A 26,636-nucleotide genomic window follows, 5' to 3' on the forward strand; every position below is an offset into this window, starting at 1 on the left:
GTTTTTATTGGGGAAATGCGTGTTTAGGAAGAACCTCGGATGTTCCCTCTGCAGGGCCTGGGTGATGGAGTCTGTGAGCGCTGCAGCCGCTCCACCATTTACAGATGAACACTGCCCCCTGCTGGGCAGAGGCCGCGCCGCCGCCGCCGCCGGAGGAATCGGGAGGTGAAAACCCACGGCGTGTCCCCGGGAAATGCATGTGGATTCTGTCCTCTTTTCCCAGCTCTTCGCTTCACTATTCAGTGCAGGAGCTTTGTAAACCCCGGAAAGCACGGCTGCACTGCAGGCAGCGGGGTGTGTGCGATCGCCGGCACTCGGCCCGTGTCCTTGTGAACCATCACCCTGACCGTCCCACCCCCCTGGACAGATGAAAGGAATACAAGGCGCAGAGCAGCCAGGGTGGCCGCCAGGCTGGGAGGTGGAGCGGGGCAGGGAAAGGGGGGGCTCTGAGGAAGGCGCCCGGAGCTCAGAGTTTCCTGGAGCCCGTTCCAGCGCCAAAGCTGGCGGGGCTCCCGCTGAGCACAGCTCACGGGGCTGCAGGGCATCTGCCCCCAACCACCGCCACCTCCACCCACCGCCACCTCCACCCACCGCCACCCCCCACCCCCACCTCCACCCCCACTCACACCCCCACCCACTTTTCTCTTCCGCTGAGCTCCGCACGGCCTCCAGGGCCGGACGCGCCAGGAGCGCAGTGCAGGGGGCACCGTCCTGGGAACCGGGCGCCGCCTGCTCCCCAGGCCGCCCTAAGGCAGGGCGTTCCGGAGCCCCGGGGCCCTGTAGGGTAGGAGGCTGGTGGGCAGCTGCTGATGGGCGAAAGGCCGCTCACATCCACCCCGCGGGGCTGAAAGGCCAGCGTGCGGAGCCCCAGCCCTGCGCCCGGGCGGGGAGACCACGCAGCGCTCTGTCACTGGCCGCTGGCCAGGCCGGGGAGAGTGCGGGGTGCCCTGTGAGGGCAGCTCCCCGTGGGGCGGGGGGGGGAGGGGGGCAGAGGCTATAGGAACCCTGCAGAGTCCTATCCCATCAGCTCAGCTCCGGGGGAGGCATTGGCGCCGTTCACCATGGGGAGATGCGGGATCTGGAAGACTGAGGGGCCTGCTCAGGGTCGCGCAGTTAGTGAGGGGCTGGAGAGCGGACATGGAGCTCTGCCCCCCGCTTCCCTGTCCGCCTGGGTGGGTACCCACAGCGCTGGGCTCCGCAGGACACAAGGATTCTATTCAACAGGCGCCCAGCTCACCCCGAATTCCCCGAGAAAGCAGCATGGCCGCCAAAGCACCGCCTGGCTTTGTCAAGGAGGACTAACTCAATAGTTTACTTCCTAACCGGCCATCCCTTTGGATTAGATGGCACATTTTTATCGCCCAGTTTCAGAGTAATTATTATACTCATGAAACAAACACATCTTCCAGAGACAACTCCCCCCTCCTTGAAGCTAACCCTAAATGAAGTACCATCATAGTTACTCCTCGCCTCAACATGCCTCCCTGTTCTCTGGACCTGGATGTTAATAGGCGATCAATATACAAATTACTTTAAAATCAGTCCCGTCTTGAGAAAGTAATATATCCTTCTCTTGGTACACCAATAGCTCCGAAAAGTCCTACAGTAAGAAAAAACGGTTTCCTTTGGTTGTTGCCAAATGTTTCTCCAAGTTGTCAAGCTTCAGAATTTTATCAATGGAACGCCAATTAGCAATAGCAAGGAACACGGTGGAGGCAGTATCGGCTCCCATGATAAAACTGATACTCTCATTTGTCACAGCCCACCATCTCCAGCTCCATTCCCCACCACTCTCTCCGGGGGCCCTGCTGTCTGCTGTCTTCCCAGGCTGTCTGGTTCTCTCACGCCTGCGTGTCCTACATATGCAGGGCTTTCTGCCCAGAGCATCCTGGGACCTGCTCACCCACCCGCCACCTCCTCACGGGTCTTTCAGGCCCCAGATTAGCTCCTGCTCCTTTGCGAAGGCCCCTCCTTCCCTCGCTTCCCCAGAGACACTGCCCTTACGGGGACCTCCCTCCACTTACCACATCATTATGGGTCTCTCCCCCACTCCTCTACCCCTGGGTTTCCCATTAGCTTTTCCAGGAACCCACAGTATTCTAATTCCCCAGGACTTACCACAATGCCTGGAACATGTATGGATCAGTGACTGGGTAATCTGTGCTGAGATTTCCTTCTTTATGCAAAGTCGTCCCACACAAAGAAATTTTATCTCCTCCTACAAGTCTTGATGCTATTGATAATGACAATAATAGCTGACCTGTACCGAGTGCTTATTACATGCCGGTCTCCACACTAGTTATTTCTCACGGGCCAGCTCGGTCAAGGACCGCACCCACAGCGTATGAGGAGACGGTGGTCTCCATTTCACAGATAAGGAAGTCTAAGTGCTTGGGTGGGCGATACGTAGTTTGCTCTCAGGACAGGTGGACACAGGGCTAGGATTTACGCCCCAAGCCCCTCTTCACTCCTCTAGGATAACACGCGCGTGTGTCTATTCAAACGTGGAGAGGGTTCCTTGCGACCGAAGCAGAGAAACAGGGTTTGAGTTTTCCTCCAAGTCACCAAAGAGGAGGGAGAAGAACGAGGTATGTATGGGCAGTGAGCGAGGGTCACGGAAGAACCGCACACAGGACTTGCAAACATCCCGTCAGGAGCCTCCTGCGGGAGCTGGGAAAGGCCGCTCATCCCATGAAAGCGCAGGCCCCTGGCGGCTCCTCCCTGAGCCGTCGCTGGGAGAGGTGGGGACGGGGGTGGCCGCTGCATTCACAGCAGTGGGACAACTACAGCCACATCAGCACCCCAGCGGCTCCAATGTCTCCGTCCCTAGCCCCACCCTCAGATGGGGAAACTGAGGCTCCAGTGACTGCTTACCTACTTAGCACCAGCGCTGAGCTCCCGCCCAGATCTGACCCCACAGCCCCTCGAGAGACTCGGGAAAAACCAAGCCGTCTTTACAAGCCCACTAGGATTTTAGCTGCTTCTGTGAAATTATATTTGTTCTTTTTTTTTTTTCTTTCTTTCTTTCTTTCTTTCTTAAATGTTAGCCTTGTCATCCAAAACCAGACTGGGTATCTCTTGAGACAGAACGTTATGCTCTTGTCTATTGTTGTTGAGCATAAAGTACATCTTCATTGAACGCTGGTTTGCTGATTGATTAAATGAGGCCCAAGAGCGAATGTGGAGGTCAAAGTCAGCCCAAGAGGGGGCTCCGGGCACTTTTATAAGACGGTCTGGAACCCGGGCTCTACCCCCCCCACTCCCCTTCCTCACGCCCCTCCTCTCCCCGCCCTGCCCCTGCCGCCTTTGCCTCAGACTCACTGCAAGACATTCACCACGTCTCGTCTCGTGGCTTCGCCGGGTCTGCGGTGCCTCGTTAATAAAATGAGAACATAGATTTCTCCGAGGTCCTTCTGGCTCTGAATTTTAAGAGTGAGACTTTCAACGTTGAAAGGAATAGAAACTCCCTCAAGAACGCTGACGTTGCGGGTAAATGATTTGCCTTTTCCGTGGTTTGCGTAAGAATTTGAAAGCCTAAGTACTATGTTTCCAGTAGAGAACGTGCCTTTAAAAGTACGTGAAATAAAGAAATAGCTGGGCTGTCTCCCTTACGAACGTGCTTTCCGACCATAAAGCGGGCCGCAGCCTTTACATAACCAAGTCCTTACGGCGCTGTGAACGGGGGCCGGGGACCACGGAGCAGGCCGGCACTGTGCCACCGGGCACCGAGGAGCCTGCCTTTCTGATGGCCGTGCCTGCTTCCGGAGAACCCTGCTGGACAGCCTCCCTGAGGGCCGCATCTCCCCTGCAGCCTGTGAACGGACTGCTTACCCGCCTGCTCTGCAACGGAATCATCCCCCCCACCCCCGACACACACACACACACACACACACACACACACACACACACCAAAGCCCTGGATTCTAATGGGACTGTGTTTGAGACAGGGTTTTGAAGGAGATCATTAAGGTTAAATGAGGTCATAGGGCTGGGGCTCTCATTCAATAAAACTAGTGTCCCTTTAAGAAGAGGAAGACACATGACTAGGTCTCTCTCTCTCTCTCTTTCTCTCTTTCTCTCTCTCTTTCTCTCTCCCTCCCTCCCTCTCTCTCTATTTCTCTCTCCTTCTCAGGACACACAGCTCCATGGCCGGCTACCCATCTCCGTGTCCCCACCTGTCGTCACTGCTCTGTCTGAGGAGGGAGGAGAAGGCAGGCAGGCGGTCAGGCCCCTGCTGTGCCAGGTTTCCTGAGAGTCATCCACCCACTCTGTCATTCAGCAGACCTTTACTGAGGGCCTCCGGTGTGCCAGGACCTGTTCTGGGACCTGAGATACTGCGGTGAACAAAATAAACACCGAGTCCCACCTCCATGAACCTTCCACTCCAACGCCAGCCTCCTGATGAATAACTCCACACGGAGGAAGAGTTTTCCGTTACTTCCCTTTAGTTTAGCACTGCTGCTTAATCACAGGAAGCCTTTTCTCACTACGTAACAGGTTTCTATCTTTAACCATTTTTTTAAGTCTGCTTTCACATTTCTTCAAGAAAGTGAGTACCGCTTACTCCATTTTACCAAGAGGAGCGTGGAAGGACGAACGATAATCACATCTACCTTTTCCCAAAGCTCTCCCACGCCTGGTATCAATTCGAGCGTCGGAAACTAGGATTTCTGAAGTCTGGAGGACAGATTAACCATCAGAAAGCAAACACAAGTGCTTCGTATTCTTAGTTTCCACTTAAGCCCTGTCCTGGCAGTAAAAAGGCAAACAAAATTCCCCATAACTTCTCCACGGGGACCCTGCTTGGCTGCTTTCTTAGAACTCCATTGCGCCGGTTCAGACGAAATCAACCAAGGTCACACCGGTGAAATGCATATTGCATGCTGATCGCAGAGCTTGGCCGGGAGTTACAAGCATGAGCGCAAAGCCAGAACACCGAATCTACCCTGTAATTATTTTATTTTCGACTGTAGCAGGTCTCAATCAAATTTCTATCCTGGGTTCAAAGCACTGTTTTCTGAAAACATCTAAAAGCCAACTTATACTTATGTGTAAAATGTACGTATGAAATATAAATAATTCGGCAACGTGGGTCAGATTGCACGTGGTGTAAAAATCCTGTCTTTAAAGTCAACCAACTCAGAAATAACCTTGGTCCTATTTATAAATGTTGAAAGATAATTTTTTTCCCCTTTACCCATGTCAGTAGACAACGATCAATGTCCCAAGGTTTTCTGTTAAAGCAGGAGAGTTTCTCAAGCATGCCAAACTCACAGCCAGCTGGCCGCATTCGGAGAGTTTGACATGCTTGCTAGGCTGTGGCTTACTATGCTTTGCATCTTGCCTTATTTTCTTTTATATTTTAACTAGAGGCTCAGTGCATGAAATTCATGCAAGGGCTCTGCCCTCAAAGCTGCAGCTTCATCCAGAAGGTCTTTGGAAGGCCATTCGACTGTCTGGTCTAATCAGCATATTACGCTTTTATTATTATAGACTAGAGGCCTGGTGCACAAAATTCACGCTGGGGAATGGGGGGCGTCCCTCAGCCCAGCATGCACCCTCTCCAATCTGGGGCCCCTCAAGGGATGTCTGACCGCCTGTTTAGGCCCAGTGGGATCAGGCCTAAATGGGTAGTTGGACATCCCTTTCACAATCCAGGACTGCTGGCTCCCAACTGCTCGCCTGCCTGCCTTCCTGATTGCCCCTAACCACTTCTGTCTGCCAGCCTGATCACCCCCTAACCACTCCCCTGCCAGCCTGATTGATGCCTAACTGCTCCCCTGCCAGCCAGTTTGCCTCTAACTGTTCTCCCCTGCAGGCCTGGTCACCCCTGCTAGCCATCTTGTGGTGGCCATCTTGTGTCCAAATGAGGGAAGTCATCTTTGACCACATGGGGGCAGCCATCTTGTGTGTTGGAGTGATGTTCAATTTGCATAGTACTCTTTTATTAGATAGGATAGAGGCCTGGTGCATGGGTGGGGGCCAGTTGGTTTGCTCTGAAAGGTGTCCCAGATCAGGGTAGGGATTCGCTTGGGGTGTGGGGTGATCTGGGCAAGGGTCCTGTGATGGTTTGCAGGCTGGCCACACACCCCAGCAATTCAAGTGGAGGCCTTGGTATCTGGGATTTATTTATCTTCTATAATTGAAACTTTGTAGCCTTGAGCAGAGGCCAAGGCAGGCCATGACAAGCTGAAAGTTTGGCTTCCTCCATTGCCAGGGAACCCAAGCCTCCTGCTCTCTCTGTGGCCGCAGCCATCTTGGTTGGGTTAATTTGCATACTTGCTCCTGATTGGCTTGTGGGTGTGGCTTGTGGGTATGGTAGAGGTGCAGTTGGTTTGCATATTACTCTTTTATTAGACAGAATCCTTGCCTGAGGATATTTATCCACTGATTTTGAGAGAGTGGGAGGGAGGGAGGGAGGGAGAGAGAGAGAGAGAGAGAGAGAATGAGAGAAACATTGATGTGAGAGAAACACATCGATTGGTTGCCTCCCATATCCGCCCAGATCAGGGTTGGAAGCCTACAACCAAGATATGTGCCCTTGACCAGAATCAAACCCAGGACCTTTCAGTCACAGGCTGAGGCTCTATCCACTGAGAAAAACGTAAGAGAGCTTGCCTTTTAGCCTTAATTCTTCTGACAGTTTTGTCACATGGGAAGCTCACCCCCACCAAAACGAAGACAGTGACAATAACACTAGTGGGAGGGTGGGCTCTGGGAGTAGGTGTTTGGGTCAAAACAGAATGGGTTTGCCCTAACTGGTTTGGCTCAGTGGATAGAGCATTGGCCTGCAGACTGAAGTGTCCCAGGTTCAATTCCAGTCAAAGGCATGTACATTGGTTGTGGGCACATCCCCAGTAGAGGGTGTCCAGGAGGCAGCTGATCAATGCTTCTCTCTCATTGATGTTTCTCTCTCTCTCCCTTCCTCTCTGTAAAAATTTAAAATAATAAATATATATACTTTAAAAATAAAAAAAAAAACAGAGTGGGTTTAATCCCAATGATCTTATCTTGGAGGAGCTAGCCTTCTGCTGCATTCCCGGCACCCAACCCAAGACGAAAAACTGCTTTGTGCTCTGCCCCACAACATCTCTCCCCTCCGCTCCCCACCTCCCCTCCCGCTGCCTGAACCTGGCGGGTCCCAAGGTCAGGCTCTGATGAACGCTCTTCTGCCTGCTGCTCGGGGTCATTGTTGGCATGAACAACATCCTGGTTCAAATAAGTTTTATAAAAAAAAAAAAATACCCCAAGCCCTCATAAAGCTCGTGGACATCAAATGCCTCTCACAAAACAACAACTTGATGAATTAAGTGTAAATGAATCAGAAACATGTGGATTAAATTTCCTTCAGCATTCGCTTGGGTTTGAATAGTCAAAGGGAAAGTGCTTGGGAAAATGTATTGCGAATTTTCCTGAATGCAAAATGTTTGAAAAATAAATGCAAACTTCCCTGACAGCTTCCCCACCCCCCACGCCGGCAGTGATGAATGCCCGCGTGTGGGTGCCGGGCTGGGCGGGCGGGCGCCCGGGCAGCGATGATGGGACACGGGGTGGCCGTGAGCAGAGGCTGCGAGGCCCCGGGCTTGTCTGTGTTCCCGCTCATGCCGGGGTTTGTTTGTGTTTGGCTTTTCACGGGAGAGAAGCACATCATCTGATTTCCACCACCACTCGCTCACCATCTCCCCATCTTCCCCTTCCCCTCGGGGAGAGTCTACTGTGTGTGACAAAGAAATATGCCTTTCCTCCGTGTTCCAGACCCTGGCTGGCAGCCAGGCCCCCCTCCCCGGGGGCCAGCTCTCATGTTTGTGATTTGCATGTCATTGCCACAGACTGAACCCGCCGCGAGGATCATCTGAACCGGCGGGACGGGGAGAGCTAAAAGTGGCAGCCTCCTCTCTCCCGTGCTGCCGTCTGCGCTGCCAGGAGCCGAGAGCCAAATGTGACTTCAGATTCATACAAGCAGAGAACACCAACCCGCGTGCACGCAGGCTCTCCTCACCCCCTTCCCCCAGACCCGGCGTGGCCGGGCAGCCCTGTGTTGTGTTACATGTAAGTCGGGCTTGCTGATGCCGTATTGTCCTTTTCTCTCCTCTTCTGGTCTCACTTCACCTTGTCATTTACTCTCAACAATGGCCTTATTCTCTTAGGCTGTCTTTGCCCAGGAACCTTCAACATGCGAGACGGAAGGGAGTCAACTTCTGGAATGGGAGCCATGTGCTCTGAGAGGGAGGAGTCGGCTCCAGAGGAGGTGTCTGGCCCCAGCCCAGGTGGCCCAGTGGGCTGGAGTGTCATCCCAGCACCAAAAGGTGGGGGGTTTGATCACTGGTCAGGCACATGCCCGGGTTTCAGGTTCCATCCCCAGTTGCCTTCTCCCTTCCTCCCTCCCTCCCGCCCTCTCTAAAATCAATTTTAAAAAAGAAAGCAGAGTAGTTTAATATTTGGAGGGAAAACTCAATTGAAAAGGTATTAAAATACATAGGGTGTACTCTTTGCAGGGAAAGAAAATGCACACATCCCATCCTGTACATCATCATCCTTACAGATGCTAATGAAAGAGTTTATAGGAAGTATTTTTTTAAAAGGAAGTTATCTCCGATATTCAGATTGATTAGTTATTTCTGATATTCAATAGATTAGCTTCACATGTGTAGGACAGAACAAGCCTACGCATGTGAAGACAGAGTCTCTCCAAACCACACCCCATCTTTGGGGACTGCCATGGCAATCCGGAAGTCCGAGGGTGCCTCAGCATCGAGGCCGCTGCTTCCTCTCTTCTTCTGCCTTTGCTAAGGATAAGGGATAAGGGAGGGAGCCACCTTCTCCCTCCTCAGCGGCCGAGAAGCACGGAGGAGCCATCATTCTCTGAATGCCTCCTACTTAGTTGACACCTGAGCCCCACCCCCACCCCCACTTTCTACCATCCAGTGCTGACCTGCCCTTGACCTGTGGCAGTCCACCATTCACTCCCAACACCAGTGAGAGCGCTGAGAGGCATGCTGGTGAGTGCCTGCCCTACAGAGACCCTTCCCACCCCCCCAGGGCTTCCAGTGTGGGGAGGGCAAGCCTCGAGGGCCAAAGGGTGGAGGGAAGAGAGTTTACTCATATCTCTCGCAGAAACTTTCATATCCGGTACCACTTCTATAATAACTGCCCTTCCTCCCTCTGGCCTGGGACCTGTGTGAGAGTTTGAAGGGGAGCTGGAGAGGTCTCCGGTTCATCCTGAGCTGGTTCCTCTTCCCCTATCTGCTCACCTCCCTGTGCTCCTAAACCCTCTGGCCTAAGGGATGAAGTCCAACTCCCCCGAGCGCAGGAGGCCTTGCAGGCGATGGGGCCTGGCAGCCTCTCCCCACCCTCTGCCCTGGGCACACCCACTGCAGGCACCATAAGCTCCCTGCCCATCCAATATGTGTAGTTTCTACTAGAAAGAGCAAAGCAATGTTTTCCAAAGTAGAACCATCGTTAAGCTATCCTCAGCTTTCATCCTATATTCAGATCAAAGCCACACCAATCCCCGTTGCTCCGAAGCTGGATCCTGTCACCCCACTGATCAATTCATTCGGGACACCTAACACCAACACCCAGGCAAGGCTGTCTGCACCGTGACAGAACTGATTCTGCCCCTTCCCCAGAAATGGGTTCTGGGAAGACTGAGACTCAGCCATTTCCTGGAGAGCATAAAGCATATAGAGCATAAAGCACCTCCAAAGACACCGGGTTCCAGAAATGGCCCCGGAAATGGGAACCTGGCAGCGCGTGGACACGGGGGAGGCAGAGACCCCGAGGACTCTGAGGTGGACGGTGCTACGGGTGCTGATGGCCACACAGCCCGCTCTCCCCTCTACCTTCTGAGCTGTTAAGTACCTGGTGACACTCTGCTTATGCAAGATAGCAAATCAACTGCATAAAAGTGGTAAAAAAAACAAATAACATACTTGTAACCATGCCATCTTTTGCTGTGTCCTTTTGTAATCTGGTGTTATAATTACTGTAAAATAGCATGAAAATTAAATCAGTGATGGTTCCTCTTTCACAAAAGTAGGCGGCTTTGACTTCCATCCTCACCTCCACAGGCCTATCCATTCCCAGAGACCCTCGGTTAAGCCTTCTTGTCTACCAGGAGACCCTATACCCTGTGGACGTGAGATTAAATTCTATACCAGTTCCTCTGAACATCTCTTTACAGTTATCTCTCAATCTGCAGAACTCCGAGACACTGTGGGCCACCTGCCGCCCTACCGGACAGTGCTGAGAATTCAGTAATAGCCCGAGTGCCCATCAGTAGAGGAGTGGATAGAAAAGCTGTGGTACATTTACACCATGAAATACTAGGCAGCTATAAAAAAGAAGGGTCTCTTACCCTTTGAGAGAGCATGGAGGGACCTGGAGAGCATTATGCTAAGCAAAATAAGCCAGTCAGAGAAAGACAAGGATCACATGATCTCACTCATATGTGGAATCTAATGAACAAAATAAACTGATGCACAAAAATAGATCCAGAGATAGGAATGCATGCAACAGACTGTCAAATCTCAGAGGGAAGGCCAGGGAAGGCTGGGTGGGTGGGAAGAGATCAACCAAAGAACTTGTGTGTATATATGCATAACCCATGGACACAGACAATAGGGTGGTGAAGGCCTGGGGCAGGAGGGGGGCCTGGGACAGGTGAGCAGGGGTGGAGGGGGGAAGGGGGCATATTAATACTTTCAACAGTAAAGATTTAAAATAAAAGTAAATACATACATACACACAAAAGGAAAGAATAAAGTAGTTGTTGATGGGGGTGGGAGTGTGTGGGGAGGACATTAGGCCAATGCTGTTGGCTTTCTGAAGACCCTGCCTGGGTACTGAGGCCTCCGGGCTGTGCCTCCAGCCTCAGGGCTGGGCACAGGAGCACCAGCTTTCCTATTTCTGATTTGAACGGGTGCCCAGAGGAGAAGAGGACAAGCAGGACTGCAGGGCATAATGGAGACAACCCTTCTGGTGAGTGTCCATTCAACATCTGTCCGAGGGGAGGCTGGGAGGCCTCCGACTGCCAAGTCCATTATCATTAGCGCATTATTTGTACTGAATGCTCTGGAAAGACAGGTCGAGCCACAGATGTCTTTGTGAAATGTGGAGACACCCTCCCCCCCAACCACCACCCACACACACACACCGTATTCCAGGCCTTTGCAAAGTGAGCTGTGGGCACTTTGCTCCCTTCTCTACCTGCCTCCCTGACACCCCCTTTTGCACCCCACCCTCCCCATTTCAGAGTTCACAAACTGTTCCTGCCAGTTTAAGCAAAAACTGTTCCAGGAGGTACTGGGGTCTGGTAATTAATTTTGCTCCTTGACTGGAAGGTGAAAAGCTTTTTATTATGTAAATTATAAATGTCCTGGAGGGAAACTTTATCTCCCTCTCACCAATAAGCCCATCAGGCTGCCTGAATCAGGATTTTTTTTAATGTTTATTAGTCTAGGGGGGCCAGTTAGGATGTTTCATGGCTTCTAAGTGCTGACATTTATCTATTGTTTCCAAATAAGCCTAGTGGCAGGGAGCCACCAGCAGGTCACTAACTAAGGGGGGAGGGCGGGCGGGTGTCCACAGACCGGCAGGGAGCAAAGGGAGAGACCTGGGCGGAAGGCGAAGGCTGTGGGAGCCTGCCGCCCCCATGCTGAGTTGAGGGCCCTATCTCTCTCTCTCCCTGGAATTTCTGCATCCTCCTCACTGCGATTCCTTTCACCCATCTCCTCTCTGCCTTGATTGATGCCCAACTGGACCTCTGGGCACTGAGGACCATACCCCCCAGCCCCTCTCTGCCCCAGGGCTGAGGATGCCCTGCTCCTCCCTCCACATCATCGGCGTTCTCAGCCTTAGTACTTTGGCTCTTTGACTGGGGACCATTTATACTCTCAGAAGAATACTGCAACTTTACACTCCCCCGGAAGGAGGAACAAGTCTATACACGATCATGGTGCATTTTATAGGTCACCTTGTCTGGGCCACCGTGCCCAGATGTGTCGTCAAAGATGATTCTGGATGTGTCTATGAGCCAGCTTTTGGATGAGATTAACATTTATTTTTAAATATATTTTATTGATTTTTTTTTTTTACAGAGGGGAAGTGAGAAGGATAGAGAGTTAGAAACATCGATGAGAGAGAAACATCAATCAGCTGCCTCTTGCACACCCCCTACTGGGGATGTGGCCGCAACCAAGGTACATTCCCTTGACCAGAATCGAACCCGGGACCTTCCAGTCTGCAGGTTGACGCTTTATCCACTGAGCCAAACCGTGAGAGTAACATTTAAACTGTGGGCTTTGAGTAAAGCAACGTGTCCCCCACAGTGCAGGTGAGCCTCGTCCAAGCAGCTGCAGGCCTGCACAGAACAAGCCTGGCCTCCCCTGAGTGGGCTCTGTGGCAGCAACCTCCTGACCTGGCCAGGGCACCACCTGCTGGCCCACTCACAGCCTCCAAAATCATGTAAGCCAGTTCCTCAGAGTCTCTCTAGAGAGAGACAAATATAGATAGATGCAGATATATAATAGACATGGTAGCTATAGATGTAAATACAGACAGAGATACAGAAATAGATAAATATACAGAGTAGATAGAGATGTAGAAATGGAAACAGACACAGACTCAGACACAGACTCAGACTCAGACTCAGACTCAGACTCAGACTCAGACACAGACACAGACACAGACACAGACACAGACTCAGACACAGACTCAGACACAGACACACAGACTCAGACTCAGACACAGACTCAGACTCAGACTCAGACTGAGACTCAGACACAGACACAGACACAGACACAGACACAGACTCAGACTCAGACTCAGACACAGACTCAGACACAGACACAGACACAGACTCAGACACAGACACAGACACAGACTCAGACTCAGACACAGACACAGACACAGACACAGACACAGACACAGACACAGACACAGACTCAGACACAGACTCAGACACAGACACACAGACTCAGACTCAGACACAGATTCAGACTCAGACTCAGACTGAGACTCAGACACAGACACAGACACAGACACAGACTCAGACTCAGACTCAGACACAGACTCAGACACAGACACAGACTCAGACACAGACACAGACACAGACACAGACACAGACTCAGACACAGACACAGACACACACAGACACAGACACAGACACAGACACAGACACAGACACAGACTCAGACTCAGACACAGATGCAGACGCAGGCACAGACCTAGACACAGGTACAGAGATACATCTTATTGGTTCTGTTTCTATGGAAAACCCGCCTAATATATATGCACCAGCCCTTCTCCCCATCTCCTGGGGCTCACCTCTGGGTGTGGTGGTGAGCCACAGAGTGACAGACAAGGCAGGTTTCTGGGACGTGCAACTGAAGATAGAGGCGGGGTCTTGTTCACCCCAGAGCTGCCAACCCTCCAGGCCAGGATCATAAATGCCCAACTCCCAACTCCTATCTTACTTAAGCCATTATCTAACACCATATCCTAAATAACACAGGTTGTTCCCTAGAGAGCCTCCAGCACCTTCCAATTCTCCCACCCCCACCTGTCCTAGCGGCGCAGGGGTAGAGGAACAAAGGTAGCGTCTTCCCTGCCCCCAGACTGGTGGACCTGGGACGCTAGTGCCTGTGCCCTCCAGTTCACATACCCAGTGATTCTCACAGTGAGCTCCTGTCCTTCACAACCGCCTCTTAGCTGCCATCAATTAAAAATTAACACACACACACACACACACACACACACACACACACACGTGCAACCTTCCACGAGGTTCTGTCCAGGATGCCCTGCTAGCAAACAGTGTCAGCGTGTTCAGCGGTGTAAGTTCCACTCGGGCTCTGGGGATCTCTGCAAAAGACATTCCTGCACGGCCAACGCTGTGAAACCCAACACAGGGAACTCGCTCTCTGTGAGAAAGGGCCGGGTTTACTGCCAGCCCCACGGGGGACATCACGGTGAGGCCGCAGGAGCGCTCCAAGGCTCAGCACCCCGATGTCACACTTCACAAAGAGCAGCTCCCCGAGAGGAAGATTGCGGGGATTACCGCCTCACAGAGGCTCAGGGTGAAAAGACATTAGCGGGCACCTGGGCCAGACAACCAGCCGACCATTTCCCCTCCACCTCCTCCCAGATCTCGGGGGGTCTGCTCCGTCCTGCCCAGAGGCTGTGTCTCCAGGTGAAAGGCTCTCACTTCTCACTGTGCTCACGGTGGCCTGTGCGGTACATGAAGCAGCACGCATGCACTAAGCTTGGCACCTTCCCTCTGTCACCCTGCGTTGGGGCAGAGAGGCCATGGAAAGAAGATGCTCCGTGGCCAAGAGAAGGGAGGACAGACGTCGAAGTCCGATGGAGCTGGCCTTGAACTTCAGACTCGCCTTTATGTGACCTTGCACAAATCACCTGATGTCATGGAGCCTCCACGCCCTAGGTTCCTGTGATACGTATTTTAGGGATCACAAGTCAGCATAAAGATACACAGCACCTGCCGATTTGGCTCAGTGGACAGAGTGTCGGCCTGCGGACTGAAAGGTCCCAGGTTCGATTCCGGTCAAGGGCATGTGCCTTGGTTGCAGGCACATCCCCAGTAGGGGGTGTGCAAGAGGCAGCTGATCCATGTTTATCTCTCATTGATGTTTCTAACTCTCTATCTCTCTCTCTTCCTCTCTGTAAAAAAGTCAATAAAAATATATATTTTTAAAAAAAGATACACAGCACCTTCACTTACTCCACTTAATAGTCACTACACGGTTGTTGCTGCTGCCATGCCACTTTGGTCATTATCAGTCATTCGGTCATTTGAGAAACAGTGTAGCTGAGCACACATCCCAGCTTTGCCACTCACTCACTCTGTGGCCCGGGACAAGTTACTAACCTGTTCTGTGCCTCCGTTTCCCCTTCTGTAAGTGAGGAGAAGTAATAATGCATCACAGGTCCCCTGTGAGGGCTCAGTGTGGCAGAGACAGAAAGCACCTGGAGCAGAGTGTGGCAGTGAGTGCTGCGTAAACGTCAGCTTCTGCTGTTATGAAGGAGTGCCCACTCCCAGGTAGGAGGAGGGCTCTCCAGGAAGTGCACGGACCCGTCACGTGTCCTAAATACAGGGAGACAGGGCTGAGTTAGGAAAACCTGGCACAGCCCGTCCTTAGCTGCGTGGTCAAGTGAAGGGAAGCAGGGATGCGTGTGTCCTGGGAAAAGCCTCTTACAGTGGTGTCCTGTCCCGTAGACTTCCTTCTCTGAACACGCATCTCCCGCCGGTGACATGGACCGCCCTCCACAGGAGGCAGTGGTGCAGGGCATGGGAGACCATCTGGGGTTTAAGGTGGGCAGCTGGCCATTTCTTGAGTTTAAGGTTTTCAGAAATATTTCACATAGAATGCTAGGAAATATGTATTGAAGGATCTTCTCTGGTATTTCCCCCAATGCTAAGTGGGCTGAACACCTCAGGGGAAGGCATGATTGACAGCAGGGAGTGGGAGTCGGCTCCCTTAGCGTGGGCCACGGCCTCCCACCAACCAGGGGTCTAACTTAGTGTCTCTGAACATCCCTGAGCCCGTTTCCTTCTGTGCAGATGCAAGGGCTTCACAAGCAGAACTCGGAGATCCCTGCGGTTTCTCACACCCCAAGACCCCATGTTAACCTGGCCCTACCCGTCAGCAGGCAAGCACTGCCTGCTTTTAGGGATAACTTTCTAGATTTCTTATTCAGTGTCCTACTCGGTAATCTTAACATGTTGTCTTATTGCGGAGATCTACAAATGAAAGGACACTGGGTCAGTCACTATAGGTTTGGTAGGGAGCAGTTATAGGGTTAAGCCTCAGACTGACCTGCTAGCAATGCCGAAAACAAGTCCCAGTTTAGAGGGCACAGCCCTCTTTGCATAATTAAGCTTGATCTTAAGACATACCCTAGGTCCTTCCTGGGTAGCTAATGGGCGGTGGGAGGTGCAGCAAGTGCTCCCAAAACAAGTGAAACTCACAAGAACATTGTAACCATGGTGACCATTACCTTTTTTACCTCTGGCTATAAAATAAAGGCTCTCTGTGGCCTCAGCCAGGCACGGGAAGATCCACCTAGACCCAGCTAATTCTCTTTGTCTGTCTTTTCTTCATCCTTCACCGGCCCTCCCTCAGGCTCACCAAACCCTTGGCTGTGCTGGCGCAGCACAGGTTATGCTGCAGTAACAAGTAGTCCCAAATCTCTCAGTGATTCTGAAGAACCACTTTGTTTTACTAGTAGGACCTGCCCCCCGCCCCCCCCCCCCCCCCGCCCCCAGGGTTGCCTGCCACACAGCTTCATGTCTCATCCCAGCACCCAGGCTGCAAGCTGAGCATCACGTTTCTGCTGGCGTGGGGAAGAGCAACATTCCAAACAGCAAGCAGACTCTTCTAACCACCGCAGGGCAGTGACACACAACACTGCTTCCCTCATCTCATTGGCCACGGCAAGTCACGTGGTTTCTCCTGACTTCAACAAAGAGGAGATGAGTGACCAACCCACCCACAGGGAAGAACAGGATGGGGCAGGAAGATGGAATATTTGGCAAACCCTGGAACGGTCCACCACAGATGTCAACGAAGAATGTACCTTCTGGACTGGAAAACCATTTGCTCCTAAAAGGAAGGAAGAGCCAGAGCAGCGTGGCTCAGTGGTTGAGCGTGGACCTATGGGCCTGCAGGTCACCACCAGGGCACGTGCCTGAGCTGCGGGCTCGGTCCCCAGGGTGGGGTGGGCAGGAGGGAGCTGAGCAATGCTTCTCTCTCAGCACTGAGGCCTCTGTCTCTTTCTTCCTCTCCCTTCCTCTCTGAAATCAATGAAAAACATATATACTTAAAAAAAGGAAGAGAGGGAGGGAGGGAAGAAAAAAAGGAAGGAAGGAAGAAAGGAAGGAAGGAAGGAAGGAAGGAAGGAAGGAAGGAAGGAAGGAAGGAGAGCCCCCTCTTTGTTGAGGGGAAATCGCCTGCTTCCCAAGGGCATAAATATAAGAACGTTTCCATGAAAACACTCGGCACGGAAGCAGTTTCTTTTTGCTCTTTTTGTAAGCAATCAATGCCAAACAAGTAAGGAGAGAGACCATGAAGGGGCGCCATTGGGGGTGGGGAGAGGGATCAGGAGCTGGGAAACCCAGCCTGGAGCGCCAACACCGTTCCCCGCGGCAACAGGCGGTTCTGCTCCCTGGATGCCAGGGAGAACATAAAAGGCAGAGGGAGAAGGATCAACATGCCTCTGCCGCTTCCAGGAAGGGGATGGGGTCCCCGCAGCCTCCCACAGTGGACGCCGGAGAAAAGCAAACACAAATAACACATGGGGAGGGGTCTTGGGGGCTGTGCTCCCGGCACAGCACACCCTCCTCCTCCTCTTCCTCCTCCTCCTCGGGCCTGGCGGCTGCCCAGCCCAACCGCTCGGAGCTGGCAGCGCTGGCAGCGGCTGCCTCTTGGCACCGGGCGTGCGTGGCAGCTGGATGGCTTGTAGCCGGTGCCGTTTTGCAGCTGGTGGCGGGAGGACTTGGCAAACACGAGCTGTCCAGATGGGCATTAAATTTTCCTTAATGCTCCTAACATGTCAAAGGAGAAGGATTCTGTGTCAGAGCCGCTTAGGAGGGCTCTTACTCAGGAGCTTCCGGAAATTCCCGGGACCAGAGAGGAGATGCTGCACTTTGGCTCCGTGTGTGAGTCTCGGTCCCTGGCCGGGCAGGGCCCGGCACGCCTCCCCCGTGGATGGGGGGTTCCCCACAACTTGCTGATCATTAGCCACCACTGAGCAGTGTGGTCACAGGAATGGGGCAGAGGGGCCAAGAGGAAAATCGCGTTTTATTCTGGAGTTGTTGTGACCCTCCGAGGGACCCGTGCTGTCCAGGCAACGTTACAAACTTAGGGGCGAAGTCATTACCGTGTTGTGTAGAAGAGCGAGCACCAAGCAAAAAATCTCCCACCACATGAAACGGGGAAGGGATTAAGATATATGTTTTTAAATCGCTATAAATCCATGAGAAAAACAAACCAACAACGTGTCTTAAACATGTGCACAGGACGCCGGTCGGTGTGGCTCAGGGGGCTGGACGTCCTCCTGGGCACAGAGAGGGGACAGGCCGGGTTTCAGGCTAGATCCCCGGGAGGGGGCCTGCAGGAGGCAGCCCACTGAGGTCCCACTCTCTCCCATCAACGTTTCCCTCTTTTTCCCTCGCCCTTCCTCTCTCTCTAAAACACACACACACACACACACACACACACACACACACACACAAACACAATAAGAAACACGTTTTAAAATGTGCTTAGGACACACTATCCAGTTCCCAGAGAGGAGAATCAGAGGGCCTGTGCATTAGGAATGGCCCACCGCAGCAGTGATCGAGGGAAAGCAAGGGACTGATCTCACCAAGCGTAGCGGGGGCGGGGGGGGGGGGGGGGGCGACTAAAGACTGTGAGCATCAAAGGAGGCGAGCCTGTGAGAAACATACTTAAACACGGCTGCGGCGGGGGGACCGTGAGATACACAAAGAAACATGGCCACTCCAGAGGACATCTTCTCAGCATCTTTAAGCTAAAACACAAGCCCCGTGACCCGGCAAAGCTCTTCATCTCCACCTCCTCCTCCCACCCCAGCACAAGAACCTCTCACACCAGAGGCCGCTGCTCTGACATTCACTCCAGCCGTGCGGCCCGAAGCATGCTCCTGGGACCACGGCTTGAGCATCCTGAGCATCCTGAGCGCTTGTCAGAGAAGCTAGGGACCGTGGGCATCCCACACCAGGGCTACTGGGCTGGGCTGGGTGTGTTGGGTAAGGTGACCACACGTCCCGCTTTTGGAGGGACAGTCCCGCCAAAAACGGGACGTCTGATCACCTTAGTGTTGGGGGCCAGGACTGTGTTTCAACAACACCCTCTGGTGATGCTGAAGCACTGGAGAGAAGAAGTGCATCCAACCCCGTTTGCAATGGAGGGAGAGTGGGAACCATCTAAATGCGTGTCCTACGTCCGGCCTTCTTTCTGTTTTGGAGAGTCAGCCGGCAGTTTGAAAGAATGGGGTACCTACGTGCGGATCCAGAAAAACATCCAAGATAAGCATTTGCAAAAACAAATCTATAGTATGATGGTATCTGTTTTTGTGTTGTTGGTTTTTTTTTAAGTTACAGAATAATGCCATCTATTTCCACACACACATTTTTCTAAGTACAGGTATGTGCGTGCATAGGTGGGAACAGGAAACAATGTGTGGAGGACACGTACAGATTGAGAGCAGTGGTTCCGCTGGGAAGGATTTGAGGAGGGGACCACAGTCCAGGGAGACAGCCTTTTGTCTGTCACCCGGATCTCTGCAACAAGAGCTTGCCGGGCAGTTTGTGAGGCTATGTTTTCGGCTGGAGATCTGGGTCCCAGCTCCCGCCTGGTCAGCACCCGCCTGGGTCACAGTGTGAACGTGTCAAGCTCGTGGCCATCCAGTTCCTCACCTGCCACAGAAGAATCCAGCCTCTAAGCCCGAGACCTGCTGCTCAGTTTTGCCAGGTTATGGTTCTTACCAGTGTGGCCTGTGTGCGGGAAGCAGGCCGCCGAATGAATGTGGCCCAGGAGACGGACAGCAGGCCTCTCCCTGTCTCTGCAGGCGCTGGTTGATAATGACACCCACGTGGCGTCTTAGGACAAGCAACTTGCCTGGGCTTTCCTGTGTTTTAAGATCACTGAGGCCACGAAAAGCTCTTTATTTTTAAAAGTATTTTTATTGATTTTTAGAGAGAGGAAAAGAGAGAAATTTATGCAAGAGCAACACATAGAATCTGTCATAGATGGACTGCCCTCCTGCACACCCCCTACAGGGAACTGAGCTGGAACCTGGGCATGTGCCCTGACCAGGAATCAAACCAGTGACCTTTTGGCGAACAGAACGATGCCCAACCAACTGACGTCAGCCCACTAAGGTTCTCCTGTCCCCTCACTGGGTCTCCTCATTCTGTGTCCTGATCTATTTGTTTTTCTTTCTGCCTACAGGTGCATATTCACACACACACACACACACACATACACGCACCACAGATACACACGTGTATGCACAACACACACAACACATGCCCCCACACACATAGATCAATATAGCTTCTCTCTGTGTGCAGTTCCCCTCACGCCCTGATTCCCATCGCGCAATGAAGTACAGACAACCAGGGCAGGGCCTGCAGGAACCCTCCTTAAGATGCGGAATAGCCGGAGGTGCTGTGAATGCAGTGAGCTAGCATAACAAGGGCAGATATAAATAGAATATTGCATGCAGTAAAAAAAATAAGTGGTTTTGAAATAGCACAATTTTAACAATATGAAGAGCTTCACTTTATCCCTGAATTTAAAAAAAATGTGCAGCCCTCCCGCAAATAAGCATTTGTAAAGATGATGTAGCTTCAAGCTGACAGGCCGAATTAATTGCAAACTGAATGAAGCCATCGCCATGGCCTTCACAGATCAGCCCATGGCCAGGATCATCCACACGAACTGCAGCACTGAATCCCATTAGGGCTTCAGGACGTAACTTGTGGTTAAATGGCTGGACTGGTGTTGTGCATTAGTTATTTTGTCCCTGCTATCTAATGTAGGTGTCATCGCTATGCAGATAATCACAACACACTAAACTGTAATTGTAGTATGAAATTTAGCATTTCATTTTCTATTTCAAGAGTTAAATATTTTCACAAAAAAAGAAGATAATATATCCATGCAGAAAACAGCGCTTTTTCAGCCTTCGTGGCTCTGAACGCAAGCGCTGACTTCACGGTTAATGATGCATCTGCTAAGTGTGCGGATCGTAAAGAAAGTACTTTCTATTACTCAATAATATGTCCTATTTAATTGCTCTGTTATTGAATAAAAATCCCCAAAGAATTTTTACTTCCAGCAATGGTTTCTGACTTCCTTTTGGTGTCTAGACAAATAATGATTTACTGAAATGTGTGGGGCGCAACATAAGAAAAAAATCTTTAAAATATTTAATATTTGCGGTTATTGAAATAGGGGGAGGGAAGCAGAAAAAAAAAACAATATTGCAGGTGGCTAATAGGTTTCCAGATCAATACAATTTTGATGTACAGTATATAAGATTTAATGATAAAAAAACAACAATGTAAAATAGTTCTATTTGATTGAGACGACAACGCTAGGGTCAGAAGTGAGAAGTTTGTAAAGTTAAAAATGATTTTTTTTTTAAATGTTAAAGTGCCAAATAATCTTTAAGAAACAGTAAGTTCTAGAAGAGTAGGTTTTCCACCCTGGATACCCTAAGGAGTCCTAGAAACTAGGGGTTCAGAAGCCGTGGAGCCTGATCCCCTCGATCAGCATCTCAGTCCTCTCAGGTCCTAATCCCCACGCAGCCAGTCAGCCCCCGAGTGAAACCCCCACCCCCACCCCCACACACCCCTGCTGCACAGGAGAGAGCCTGGAGCCAATCTAACCTGCAGGACAGTGAAGGAACGTGGGCACCATCTCACTTTTAAAAGCTCCAGGTAAGTACTGCCAACATTTCATTTTGATGAACTAAAAGGACACTTTCAAAACTAAAGAATTCCTCAATGAATTGACAACTAATTGTGCTGTTTAACCTGGAACACGTGTGTGTGTGTGTGTGTGTGTGTGTGTGTGTGTGTGTGTAGGCTTGGTAAGCCAGGTGTGATGTGATGCTTCCCGCTGTCTTCTCACATCAGAGACAGCCTCTGCACGGATGGGAGGAAGCTGCAAAACATGAGAATGAAACATGTTGATTCCAGGATATATTCTGAAAGTTGTGGATTCTTACAAACAAACATGAAATCCCTATAAAACACTGCAGTGTTATTTTGGGTCACGTATTTGCAAGCATACAAATTCTTCACACCAAGTCCTTGCTCTGCCATGAGAATACCACACACCAGCAGATGACCAGGTTTAAAGGGGCAACAGGGTAAAGGGATCTTCAAATCCAGCATGACAGGTACAACGGAAAACGCACTGCCTTTGGGTCCCAGGCTGGCTGCATGCCAGGCGCTCAGTAAAAACCTTCCTTGGCAGCTGACAAACCCCCGGCTAACCTCACTGAGGACAAATGGGAAATACACACAATCAGAAATGAGAGAGAAGTCATTACAGACACCTTGGATGTACAAAGGGTCGTGCAAGACTAGATGCCACCAAATTCAATAACCAAGAAGAAATGGGTAAGTTCCTAGAATCATATAACCTTCCTAGACTAAATCATGAAGAACTGGAAAATCTAAACAGTAGTGAGGAAATTGAAACAACCATCAAGAAACTTCTCAATTTTTTGAGAAGTCCAGGACCAGATGGCTTCACCAGTGAATTCTACTAAACTTTCAAAGGTTTAAAACCTGCCCTCAAACGCTTCTAAAAAAAAACAAAAAACAAAAAAAACTGAAGAAGAGGCGATACTTCCTAACACATTCTGCGAGGACAATATAACCCCGATACCAAAACCTGGCAAGGATAACACACAGAAAGAAAGTTAGAGACCAATATCTCTGATGAATACAGGTGCAAAAATCCTAAACAAAAATACTAGCAAATCGAATATAAAAGTACATCCAAAAAATAACACACCACGATGGAGTGGGGTTCCTTCCAGGGTTCAACATATGCAAATCAATCAATGCAATACCTCACGTTAACAAAAGAAAGGATAAAAGCACACGATCTTATCCATAGTGGCAGGAAAAAGCATTGGATAAGATACAACATTCACTTATGATTAAAACACTCAATAAAATGGGAGTAGAAGGAAGGTACCTCAACATAATAAAGGCCATGCCGGGCACATGACGAACCTCTGCTGATATCATACTCAATGGTGAACACCTGGAAGTGTTTCCCCTGAGATCAGGAAATGACCAGGCTGTCCACTCTCACCCCTCTTACTCCACACGGTTCTGGAACACACACGGCAGTGCGGTGGTCGCCAGCGGGAAGGGGTGGGGAGGAGAGGGCCTCAGGATATGGTGAGTGGAGAAGATGTGACTTTGGGTGGGGAGCTCATGGTACAATACGGTAACATAGAAACCCACACCTGAAACCTGTATGTTCATGTTGACCAATGTTATCCAATACATTTAATTGAAGGAAAAAAAACAACAACAACAATGTATTTTCTTCTTTAAAAAAATAAAAATTAAAAAAAAAAAAAAGGCTGCGTTGAGCTGCAGAGGCCACCACCCTGAGAGGAAGTGTGAATGCACACTCTCCTGTCAGCAGCGAGGCCCAGGTTCATGGACACACTAGGAAGGCAATGAGAGGCTCGTTTGGCCCAACCTCCCCATTGTGGGGACGAGAAAACGGAGGCTGAGAGGAACAGTAGCTCAGCATCTCAGTGCATTGGCAACCAAACTGGGGCCCAAAGCCAGACATTTTTAGAACATTCTGTGCTGATATTAGTTTTTAGTGTCTTCTGCCTGATTAGCACACTATTCATTTCATCATGCCTGGATTCTTAGCATATTCCTTCCCTTTCAAGAACAGCGTATCTCTATTCCTCCTTGTAAAATTTCTCTGAGCTCCCCAGAGCTGTTACCTGGTCATGCGCAATCCCTGTGCCTACCACTTTAAAAATTGACCACCCAGACAGAGACTGAACTCCTCCCTTCTCTGCATATCTGTGGCTCTTCTCCTCAGTACTGTCAGATAAATCCAGGAGAGCACAAAGGGCGTTCTGGCCATTGTCTGCTGCTTCCTCACAGCTACATGCTGAGCAGAAAAGGGATCAACTACCCACATTTAAAATATTTATAATGAGTCCAGCGGGCGTGGCTCAGAGGTTGAGCATCACCCTACCTATGTACCAGGGGGTCATGGTTCGATTCCCCATCAGGGCACATGCCTGGGTTTGGGCTCGATCCCCAGTGTGGGTCGTGCAGGTGGCAGCTGATCAATGATTCTCTCTTATCATTGATGCTTCTATCCCTCTTCCTTCCTCTCTCTGAAATAAATAAAATATATATTTAAAAAAATAAAGTAAAATATTCATAATTACACAGTCTGTCCTACAAAGAAACCTCACAGAGCTGTGGTTCGCACTCTGCGAATCAATGACCTGCAGTTTAAGGGACACGGATGTCAAGATTGACACCATTCAGGTTAGTCTCAGGAGTCAGCTTCAGGACAACAGAGGATCTGAGGACGACGGGACACCAGTGTGCATGTCAGACAGTGGGTGCCCACCCCTTCCTGCACCAGACACTCCACAAGGGCCTGGCTGCTAGTCCGTTAAAGGGGACCCACAGAAGAACAGCAGCGGCCTGCCGACTCTTGGAATTGCGAACTGTGCATTCCCCGCCAATTTAAATTAATTTCGCTTCGTGAACCATGAAATATAGTTCTTTGAACAAGAATTCATGAAAAACACACATGTGTAAAAGGCCTTTAATCACAATTATTTTAAATACATAAAACGCAGGATTAAGACGCTCAGCCTCATTAATTTCTTATTGCAGAAAAGAACAAAAACAAATGCTAAATGAGAAAAGCATAGTTATAATTTAAGTGTGTCATGCATGGTCCTTGAGCTCATTCATGGAAAAGCTTCTTGGGGCTAGAGAACATCTCTGCACTTCCGACGACAGGGAGCAGCGTCACAACATGCTGGCAGGGAACCAATGTTTCACATCATTCGGATCTTAAAAGGATCCCACCAACCTAAGTGACAAAATCAACTGATGAACTGAGTGGATCCAGAGCCATGGGAGCAGGGAATCTCAGAGGGAAGGTGGGGAGGGTGAGTGGGTGGGAGGTAATACACCTAAGACCTTGTATGCATCTATGCATGGCCCATGGACACCGACACTATGGTGCTGAAGGCCTGGGGGGGTGGGGGTAGGGGGAGAAGAGGTACTAGGCTGGAGGGGATCATTGGGGGAAAAGGAGACATATGTAATACTTTCAACAATAAAAGCTGTTTCTTTGTTTGTTTGTTTTTTCAATTGCCCCCATGATTCAGATAGGCATGATTTTCTTTCTTTCTTTTCTTTTTTTTAAAATATATTTTATTGATTATTTTACAGAGAGGAGGAGAAAGGGATAGAGAGTTAGAAACATCGATGAGAGAGAATCATCGATTAGCTGCTTCTTGCACACCCCCTACTGGGGATGTGCCTGCAACCACGGTACATGCCCTTGACCGGAATCGAACCTGGGACCTTTCAGTCTGCAGGCTGATGCTCTATCCATTGAGCCAAACCGGTTTCGGCCCAGATAGGCATGATTTTCATGTAATCAATCCAACAGGGCAACCAATAATCACATGAAAACCACTAATAATTTATGCATGTGCACATCATTTGTACATTATTCATTGTGAACTTAAATGTAATTAGTGTGTGAATGCACTTAATCCAATAGAATGGCAAGCACATTTCATATGTCTTCTAAAGTCTGTACTGAGTAAAAAGCACCAAATATTATTCTCACCATTTTGATCAATGAACTCATTAAGAATTATATATATAAAAAAGAAGCATACTACCTACAATTAAAACAGAATTAGAATAATGAAAACATCTTATAACACCTTGGAATTCCCTTTTCAGAGCCCTCCAATCTTGGTTGTTCCTGCAAAGTCACATTTTCCAGGCGTGGCACACAGTAGGGCTTAAAAAATATCAATGAGTAAATGGCCATGGGTCCCTCCAGGAAAAGACAGGCGAGCCACTGCCATAAACACTTGCAATGTGTCCTTACTCCTAGAGACCACACCTCCTTTTTCCAGGTTGAGGGTTGCCTCATGTGTCGACACTCGTAAGGGATTGTGGTTTTGTTTTGTTTTGTTGTTTTGTTTTGTTTTGTTTGGGGGGAGGGAATTAGCAGGGGCAGGAAACACTGCCCTCAGCTTCCTTGATTCCTTTCCATTGCGATGAAGAGAATCCTTTGCTGAGATTAGCTTGCTGTGTTGGAGTAACGGTCTTCATGGCCCTACGAGGGGTGACATTCGGCGGCTGGAGGCCTGGGGAGAAGTGGATGCTGCTGCTGAGGTCTGAGGGTGGTCTGCTGGCAGGATTCCTTTTTCAAGGGAGGCCAGTCATTTCTATTAGAGCCTTCAGCTGATTGGATGAGGCCCACCCACACTACGGAAGGTCGTCTGATGTTCTCAACGTCTACTGACTAAATGCCCACATGGCCCCCACGCTGCAGAGAACCTTTTGTACTGGATTTTATTGAAAGATGCCAGTGTCCGATGCCAGTGTCCTCCCTCCGGGTGCCGCAGGGCAGAGAGCACCAGAGGCCCTTTCAGCCCTCCCGAGTCATTCATTCTTCCTCCGGGGCCGAGGGCGGGACCCACAGGCTGTACATTCGGGCCTGGGCCTTCCTCTCCCAGCAGAGCGATTCCGCACGTACCATGCATCCCCAGGCTGACATACCTCCATCAGGGGGACGCCCAGTGGGTGTGGGACTGCAAACAGAAATTACAGATTTTCTAATAAATGCTTCGAACTGCCAAGAGAATCTGGTTCTCAGGGTATGTTTTTCCCTTTGTGGCTGAAAATAAACAGGCTCACTGCTTTACAGCTTCCTGGGATGATGACATTCTCATGTAACGGCAAATTCCTGGGATGGCAAGCCATCCTCCGGCTGCACGGAGGAGGATGGCTGCAGGAGTAGGGTGGCTGCAGGAGG

At 50.4% G+C, this 26,636-nt stretch overlaps 1 protein-coding gene across 5 annotated transcripts in view; it reads right to left on the reverse strand.

Moving 5' to 3' along the window:
• The window catches only part of FTCDNL1 (formiminotransferase cyclodeaminase N-terminal like), a 153,480-nt gene that overhangs the window by 74,140 nt on the left and 52,704 nt on the right, over positions 1-26,636 (reverse strand). For 2 of the 5 annotated variants that reach the window (XM_084893277.1, XM_084893274.1), the window contains one exon: positions 24,376-24,662. The exons of 1 other annotated variant lie outside the window; for it this stretch is intronic. In XM_084893277.1, the coding sequence (XP_084749403.1) occupies positions 24,628-24,662 (35 nt within the window). In that variant the 3' untranslated portion in view covers positions 24,376-24,627. Of the gene's footprint in view, positions 1-21,075; positions 21,717-24,375; positions 24,663-24,742; positions 26,413-26,636 lie in introns of those variants that run through there. 2 more of the 5 variants (XM_084893275.1, XM_084893272.1) reach the window with 2 other exon arrangements.

This window comes from Pipistrellus hanaki, assembly GCF_964339955.1.
Source record: "Pipistrellus hanaki genome assembly, chromosome: 8".
NCBI classification, from domain to species: domain Eukaryota; kingdom Metazoa; phylum Chordata; class Mammalia; order Chiroptera; family Vespertilionidae; genus Pipistrellus; species Pipistrellus hanaki.